The sequence below is a fragment of the Solanum stenotomum genome, chromosome 3, assembly GCF_019186545.1.
Source record: "Solanum stenotomum isolate F172 chromosome 3, ASM1918654v1, whole genome shotgun sequence".
NCBI lineage: Eukaryota > Viridiplantae > Streptophyta > Magnoliopsida > Solanales > Solanaceae > Solanum > Solanum stenotomum.
This window is the reverse complement of record NC_064284.1, coordinates 68,894,851-68,904,112: the sequence shown is the minus strand read 5'-3', so window position 1 is coordinate 68,904,112 and position 9,262 is coordinate 68,894,851. Positions and strand designations below refer to the sequence as shown.

The window sequence follows — 9,262 nt, the reverse complement described above, 5'->3', positions numbered from 1 at the left end:
GAACAGTTCAACTCCTTGGTCACCTTACTTACTGATAGTAAATTGTATTTAAACTCAGGTATATGATAAACATTTGTAATCACACTTCTTGGAGATATGTGACATAACCCTGTATGAGACACATATGATACTTCTCCAGTTGGTAAGTATACAGGTTTTGGCTCTTTGATCTTAACAACAGACTCATCAGTAAGCATAATTATATTTGACACCATATGATTAGATGCTTTTGAATCTATGATCCAGGCCTGGTTATTTTTAGAAACCAATAAAGCTTTACCTGCAGTATTAGCTTGAGTTTCATGAGCATGAGTTGTATCTTCTGATTTTGATCCACATCCTTGATTCTACTTTAGCATTTGTAGAATTTGATGATACTGATCTTTAGTGAAATTGCACCCTTGCAACTGATTTGAACATTCCTCTATATTGCTCATATGGTTCTTCACAGGAACATTAGTATTATTTCCATAGTTGAAAGATACTTCATCAGACACATTCTCATAACTATCCTTTCTTGTGTTGTTAAATTCATTTCCAACCATGTAAGCTCCATTTCCTGTACTATTACTCTTTTCTTTTAGACTTGAAATCTGCAGGATACCCAATCAGCTTATAACATTGATCCTTAGTGTGTCCCTTGCATTTTCAAAAGTCACATACAACTGAAAAATTCTTCTTGAATTTGTTAAACCCTTGTGCATTATGACCTGCTCCAGTTCTTGAAAACATTGCCGGAGGATCCACTCCAGAACCACTTATAGAACTTAACCCTATACTCAACCTACTAGATGTCATCTTTTGACATTCATCACTTACTATCATAGCATAAGCTTGATTCATTGGAAGAATGAGACTCATCAACAAGATCTGACTTTTAGCTTGTCCAAACGACTCATTCAATCTCATCAAGAACTGACAACTTTTGTCTATTTAGATGATCCACAAACCCTCTTGCTTTTTCACAATTACATCCAGGAGGTGGCACCAAGGCCTCAAATTCATCCCATAGGGTTTTAAGCTTTGTAAAATATGCAGACACAGAATCAGTGCCCTGTTGTAATGTTGCTATTTCTTTATGTAGACCGAAGGTTCTTGATCCATCTAATTTATCGAATCTTTCCTTTAAGTCATTCCACACACTCTGAGCTAATGATGATGCAAATGCAACTCCTCATAACAAAGTTTTTGACACTGAATTTAAAAGCCATGCGAGAACAATGACATTAACTCTCTCCCACTGACCTCTTAATTCTGCACTCACATTCTCTTGTTTATAGGATCCATCTACCAAACCAATTTTGTTTCTTCCAAGTAATGCCAACTTAATTGACCTACTCCACAAGGCATAGTTCTCGATTCATATAAGTTGGAATGAGATCAGATTCACGCCACTGATATCAGCAGGACTCAAGAACATAGGATGATTATAATAAACCTCTTAACTCATCGACATAGCTGGAATGGAGCTTGGATTTCCAGAAATTCCACCAACACTATTGGTTCCAGTTGTCTGTTCAGCAGTTACCCCTTGAGTCATGTTTGTAATCTTTCTTCTTCTTCAAATTGATTTTCGAAAGCTAAACTGAATTATCAAGACGAACATAATTCTCCAGATTCTGATCTTCAGACGTAATACACAGATGACTTCTTTAAACTTTTATCACCTGCTCTGATACCATGAAGTTGTACAAAATAGAAGGCAAACTAATTGAAGAAGATAAAGATCTTGATTATTATTGAATGACATTTACAATGCCTAATGACCTGTATTTATACAACCTTTTTTGACTAACTAACTTATCTAACCTTTTGTAACTAACTTCTTTATAGTCCTTCTAACTAACTTCTTGAAAGTACTTCTAACTAACTTTCAATACTCTCTTTTTGTTTAACTCTCTCAATAAAAGATGAGCTTAGAATGAAACTCAGACAGTTTTGTAAGACACAGAAGGTGATTTTTGAGTTAGTTGAACTATTGATTTGGATTGCGACGAATTTGTATGAGATTCTGGCCGGCCATTGGTCTAAAAGTTAGAAATTAAAAGTTAAGAATTTGATCAAAATGACCTCAGTTTTGTGTTTTGATGATTCCAACAAATTAATTTTGGAGTATTTTTTAGTATAACATCATATTTGATTTGTCTTCATGGGGTTTCGAATAATTTTTTAGGGTTGATTCCGAGTTTGGATTATTTGTCAGACTGTTTGTGGGTTGATGATATCTAGTGTAGTCGCACCTACAATCTCGTGTAAAACTCTGATGGTTGGTTTTTATTTTTATTTTCCTTTTCATTTTTGTTTTATATAGTATTTGTGATCTACCGGGGTGGGTGGTTAGATTTCCAATGTGTTTGATTGAGAATTATGCAAGTTTTTCGCTTTGGAAGTAAATATGGTTGATTTTGGTTTATGTTTGTAGATGTTGAGCTCATATCAAAATTTTATCAATGTCATCAACTCCAAAACGTGATTTTTAAGGTTAGTAGGACCTTCGATTTGGATTCCGAGGCTTTTTGGTGCATTTTGAATAGTTGGTCGGAAATTTGAAAGTAAGATGATCGTTTTTGGTGTTTTGGAATTTCATTGCGTTCGAAATACTGTTTTCAAGCTAGTAGAATATTGATTTGTGTCCCGGATGATCGAGATGAGTTTGAGATGAAATTTTAACCATAGATATTTTGAGAGATAATATCTCATATGGTCACTTAACTTTGCATACTTCACTTAGAAAGTCACTCAATTTTGAGTTGTTCACTTAGAAAGTCACTCAATTTTATTTTATAACTCAAAAGTCACTCAATTATTGGTATTTCACTTAAAAAGTCACTCAACTATTAGTATTTCATTTGGAAAGTCACTCAACTATTGATATTTCACTTAAAAAGTCACCCAACAAATTTAAATAATTTATTCATTAAATTTTATTGAAATCTAGTTTTTGTTTTAAATTATTTTTAAGAAATAATAAGTTATTTATTTTAATTATCTTATTGACCTTCTTCAGTTATATAGTTAGAATTTTTTTGAAAAACGAATAGTAGTATTTTTTAGCATATTTGATTCCAGTAAAACAATTACTAGAACAGAAAAGCAATTTTTTCTCTCAACTGCTACTGTACATTTAAAATAGCAACCTTCTATTATTTCTTATTAAATTATTAGCAATGTTATTGTAGGTTTTATTTTTAATTTGTCAATTGCAACTGTACGTTTAAAATATAAATATTTTACTAAATTAAAAGGAGTAATCAAAAAGATGCTCAGTAGTGTTCTTTTATTTATTTTTTAAAAACATAGTTTTAAAAAAATTATATTTCAACAAAATAAAAAATAAAAAAAAAAACTTAAAATGAGCATCTTTTTATTTTTTAAAATTAGTTTAAAATGAAATTGTATTTCAACAAAATTTAATGAAGAAATTATTTAAATTAGTTGGATGACTTTTTGAGTAAAATATCATTAGTTGAGTGACTTTCTAAGTGATATATCAATAGTTGAATGATTTTTGAGTGATAAAACAAAGTTGAGTAACTTTCTAAGTAAACTACTCAAAGTTGAGTGACTTTTTAAGTAAACTACTTAAAGTTGAGTGACGATTTCAGATATTAACTCGATATTTTGACCTTGTTTTAGTATAAAAATGAGTCGACTGAAAGTTCAGTTTTTAGTTTTAGAAATCGAAAAATTATTCTGAGACTTTCAAAATTTTGAGGATGAACTATAGGAGTGACGTGCAAAGTTTGGTACCATTTCTCAGTCGATATCAGGTTTTTGTCGTGAAATATAAAATATTTTTTAACAAATTAAAGTATATTCTAACAGCAAAAAGGAGCACTAAATTGAGGTTGCAACTATAGTTTCTGGTGCAAAATCAGTTGGTGTAGATTCTCTAAATAATGCATCTCAATTTCATAGGAAAACCATGAATGTTCTTATTACCTTTGTCATATACTCCCTCTGTCCACTTTTATTTGTCATGTTGCGCTTTTCGAAAGTCAATTTGACTAATTTTTAAAGTTAAGTTAGATTACGTTAATTCGATATTTTTTTTAAAAAAAATTAGATATTCAAAAACTATACGAAAAGTACTATAAGTTGCAATTTTTTGCATATCAATATGATGAAAATATACATCGTAAAATGTTGGTCAAAGTTCTTATTGTTTGACTCTAAAAAAGGAAACCATGACAATTAATTGTGGACGGAGGGAGTATTATTAAGTTGTAAGGTTGACCAGATACATTGTAGTACGCTTATAATTATGCAAGAATAAAATCATTAAGTTTCATTTTCAACTAGACGCCAGCCACACAAATAAAACATGATGGGAGAATAGAACCTTTACCGGTTGTGTATGTCTGAATTGTCAACTTCATTCATTATGTAAAAGATCACTTGCTAATGACAGTAAAAGAGGAAAACCCAAATTGGAAGCTACCTGATTAGGTGAAAAAACTCGAAAAGTGCCTCGTATGTTACATTCTAGCTCTAGAAACTACACAGCAGTGTGGTTTCTTTTTAAGTCCACCACAATTACACTAATATTATCACAGCTATTCCGGCCCAGAGCAAGCCGGGTGAGCAGTGCTGCTGCTGAGCATGCCCTTCGTGAAGAAAACATTGCTCCTCTGCTATCACCTTCTACAGAAGAAGGCCTGGAACTAAGGTCCCCAGCTGGATCTCTATTTCGAAGACACTCCCTACCCACTGCACACGCTATATCACTTGATATAACATCCCACAAGCCATCACTTGCAAGAATCAAGCACTCATCCTCTGCTTCCCTTTTTGTGAAGGTCATCTCCGGCTCCGATGTCATATATGGCTTTAAATTGTTGTCTCCTGTTTGCAATGAAATATAACAGAAAATTCAATAGTATTTGCACCAAAGTTGGGTTCCGTCAAAGTTACATCATTGCGAAACATCAATGGAAGTACTATAAATCCATTTAGGGCAACAAATGTCTCTTCCTGAATCATCACTAAATAGCTCCCAGTTTGTCCTTCTCNTCCTCTGCTTCCCTTTTTGTGAAGGTCATCTCCGGCTCCGATGTCATATATGGCTTTAAATTGTTGTCTCCTGTTTGCAATGAAATATAACAGAAAATTCAATAGTATTTGCACCAAAGTTGGGTCTTTTAATGTAGTCATTGAAAGACAACTTTTGTTTCTTATACAACTACCCCTGCTGCAAATTTACATATTACAGCATCCTTACAAGGTTGATCAGGCATTGTAAATAGACTAAAGAATAACTATATATGTTGGTATCGCTACCACACTCCCCTTAGTAAAACTGTTCCATCAAAGCGAAACATCAATGGAAGTACTATAAATCCGTTTAGGGCAACAAATGTCTCTTCCTGTAAATAGCTCCCAGTTTGTCCTTCTCTAACCTTATAGGGAAGCTGCCCATTATACATTGATGCATAAATGACTACTCCAAAGATCTATAACCAACTTAACCAAGATCTTTCTACTTAGTCGTCTTATAATTGAATACAGACGTATAAGTAGGCATTCTACCAACATGCACATTCCAAAAAGAGCCCTAAATATGAAACCTGCTATAAACCCCAATTGATCTCTATTGTATAACCTTAGAAGAGATGCAGATCCTCAAATATACTGTTGTTACATTGCCTGACAATTCATTTAATCTGTACGACGACAACTAATTCTCTAAGAAGCCAGGGTGAGTTTGGCACTTGTAGCTGCAAACAATAAATAGTGGTTTAGCCAATTATGCACTACCATTAACTAATAATCAGTCTTCTCTGTCTCCAATCTTTTGTTCATGCCTGATGCAAGATATGTGCCCTTATATTTTTATTGGTTACAGCAATGGATTTTCTTAGCTCGACTTCTCCACAACAAAAGGTTGCAGCTTCCCTATAGAAGAGTAAATATTGTTGCTTGAAGAAGCAACAGTAGCAGTCGGTGCTGAAGGCAATATTCTACCATCTAACCCTCTAAGGAAGGGATAATGTACGTAAAAGGAAAAACAAACAAAGCTACAGTTCTAATGCCAGTTTCCTTCATTGGATGCAAAAATTTAGCGAGACCACAATAAGCTTTTACTGTATGTCCACGAGTAATATTTCCACTGGCAACTGCAATTATGTCACTGCACAGAGAAACATGTTCTGCAAAAGGAAAAAGCAGTTACCTATTGCCCTAGACATGGAAAGTACTCCTTCAACTCGTGCTCCATCCGTAAAAACAACTCGACCTCCACATGCCTCTATTCTGGCACGTTCTTCTCGTTTGTCTGGCTGCAATAGAAATTGTCAAGTTACTTTTAATTAGGACAAGTCATTTTCTTTAAGTACGTAGTAATCTACTACATGATTCTTTGATATGTTCTCTATTAAGTTCATAATAATTGAACTCAGAGAGATCACAGATAGTAAATCATGAATCCAGCCATGCTCAACCATCAACTAGTTCAACCTCTCGAATTATGTAAGCTCTCCTAGTACAAGCTCAACTTAGGTGGAGCATTAGCCATTTAATGTGCTTAATGAAAAAAAAATACCAACAACAATGTATATTTAACAGTACTTAAGTGGAAGGCATCATGTTTACTTAGTAGGAGGTACATACCTTGTGATCATAAGAAAGAGGGATCGCACTTCCACTGCGGCTAAGAACAGCGCGTGAGTCACCACAGTTTGCTACAATGATAGTCTCGTCCGTCAAAACTACCACCACTGCAGTGGAGCCCGTCAGTTTCAATACGCTCGGTGGGCAGCCACATTCGTAGCCTACACCACCACATTCACTACATATGCATGATGCCATCTCATCTATCTTCAAGAAGCAACTTTTGAATACTCTTCTCCATGCTTCCTCCATCCTCTGCCCTTCCAATGGTTGTCGTCTTCCACGGGGACTACTGGTACCGCTACCGCCCATGTCTACGTTGTTTCTCATGCGCATCAGCTCTTCTTCTAGTACCTCATGCATTCTCTCTTTACACATTGAAGCTACCTGAATAGGAAAAACAGCTGTAAGTTGATTATGCTACTATCGTCTTCAAAATTAACAAGTACAATCTTTAATTTGATTACACAATTCCTAATATAAAGAACTACAGTATTTTATAGACAGAGAACATGTGAAGGGCCTAATATAATCCCAACTTCCAAGTAGAGTAGTTTTCATTTTTAATTAGCGCAAGTAGAAAGGTTGTTTCTCAAATATCTCGGTTCGAAAATAATTAGAGCGTCATGCGAAAGCTTTCATGAGTGATAAATGAGATAACAAAAACTTATACTAAAGGTATAATATTATCATATGAAAACTAACGTAAAAGAAAAATATTAAATTGTTTAAAATAAATCTCTCATAAACAAAACTCTTAAATATCTACATTGTGGATGTTATTGTGCTGTTGGTATGAGAACAAAACTCTTAAATGTCTACATTGTGGATGTTATTGTGCTCTTGGTGTGAGAAGAGGATTTTCAATTTATAGAGTTCCAAACTTTCCCTCTGATGCAAGAATAAATCAGATATACAGGAGAATTATATTTTCCTTTAAAAAAAATTCAACTATTTATGATAATGTTTTGATTTTCCTTAAAAGAAAAAAAAAATAAACTTCAAATAAAATAAAAAAAAATAAAGATAAAATCTTAACAATATCGTCCATGCAATAATAAAACGAACTTCATTATCTTATACAGATAAAAATCATTTAGCGACAATAATAGATTTTCAGCCGTATATTTCTTTTTAAAAGAAAAAAAAATTAAGGTGAAAATATAAGATATACATATTTATTAGGCAATAAAAAAGGAAAAGAAATGCTGGTTTAATTAAACATAACCGTAGGATTTACATGACGTCCACCATGTCCATCGTAAACAGCAAAGAAATCAATGGGTTGGCGTTGATTGATCTCCGGTAAGCAAAGATTAGGTCGAATTGAAATTGTATCTTCCATTACACGCTGCCTTCCAGGTATAGAAATTGCTCCAACCGCTTCACGAGAAGACGAGGATTCCATCTTCTTCCCAACTTCACCAATTCCTTGCCCCAAATATGATAGTAATAGTTTCGGGTGGTGGTGCCTTCTCATTTGGATTCTACGGTGGCATCGCCGCATACGGCATTTCTCAGAGTAATCGTCCTTGTCACTAAACATTAGTCCAACTAGTGTAACCGCTACAGAAATAACAGACAGATAATGACATTTATATACTACGTACTCGTTTATGTAGTCAGTCGGGAATGGACTGGAAATGTATGGTACAATTTGTGTATACGTGTAGGTATATTTGTTGGGTTGTAGCTCTTATTTCGACTTCTTTCTATATATAGTGTTGTCATCACAAGTAGAGTGACAAACAATGTTGACAAATTTGACTGACCAAAATGTTTACACCAGCAGCTTCATCTTGTTCCAGAGATGCCCGAAGCAACCACTTAATGAGACATGCAAACGACACGTCTCGTAAATGACTCTTTCCTTTTTAACTATTCCCTTCCTCCATATTAATTGACCAAAGTCATAAATATAAACGATAATTTACTTCTTAAATTTTTTAAAATTTCTTTTATATAATGTAAGCGTGTTAAAAAAAAATTAATTACAAGAATAATATAAAAAGATAACGAAGGAAGTAGTTTTTTCCCACCGAATCCAAATTAATTTTCCCCATTTGGCGCGAGATGAATGAAATTTCTCGAATATATCGAAACTCAAAAGTAGTTAGCTTGACACGTTTCCAAAATCACCTGACTAATGGACCACAAAACACGGATATTTCTTACATTTCAAAATAAATGAGGTTTTTAGTTTGAATATACCTTTAAAACTAGTCATTTATATTTTATTTATTCATTTTTAATAAATATCTTCTAAAATAATATACTAGGTTTTTATTACTCTTACTATGTAAAAAAAAGAATAAAATTAAAAAACCGGAAGGAAGTAGTAACAACACTTTTTCATTTTATTTTTAATAAAATAATTTATAATCACTCAAATATCTATTACTTATTTTATACTGCCATAACTTTTTATTTAAAAAATTCTTAAATTTCATTTTAAATCATGTAAATTAAGATTGAAAAAATATTTATAAATAAAAAAAAAATCTTCGAGGATATGGCCCACTTTTCCTTCAGTCTCTTTGTAATTCTGGAACACAGAGACCGTACGTACATGTTTCTCCATGGCCCACGTGGTAAGAGATGATGGGAATCAGCGCCAGTTTTGTTAATATGCAAATGACCATTTGGATTTACG

General features: G+C 33.4%; 1 protein-coding gene across 1 annotated transcript; it reads right to left on the bottom strand.

The window, feature by feature from the left end:
- Nucleotides 1-4,360: 4,360 nt before the first annotated feature.
- On the bottom strand, nucleotides 4,361-8,155 carry LOC125860160 (probable protein phosphatase 2C 75). The gene is made up of 4 exons (XM_049540061.1): nucleotides 7,838-8,155; nucleotides 6,610-6,996; nucleotides 6,173-6,278; nucleotides 4,361-4,845 (listed from the first exon to the last, which is right to left on the bottom strand). Exons 1-4 carry the CDS (start codon nucleotides 8,153-8,155, stop codon nucleotides 4,499-4,501), a joined length of 1,158 nt encoding a protein of 385 aa, XP_049396018.1. The 3' UTR covers nucleotides 4,361-4,498.
- Nucleotides 8,156-9,262: the final 1,107 nt, after the last annotated feature.

Bases quoted from the DNA above. Each gene is read 5' to 3' on its own strand.
- LOC125860160 (XM_049540061.1), bottom strand. From the start codon at position 8,155: ATGTTTAGTGACAAGGACGATTACTCTGAGAAATGCCGTATGCGGCGA. The intron at 6,997-7,837 runs GTTATGTTTAAT...TTTCCTATTCAG, and splicing joins GACGTCATGTAAATCCTACG to GTAGCTTCAATGTGTAAAGA. The intron at 4,846-6,172 runs GTAACTGCTTTT...CATTGCAAACAG, and splicing joins TTCCATGTCTAGGGCAATAG to GAGACAACAATTTAAAGCCA.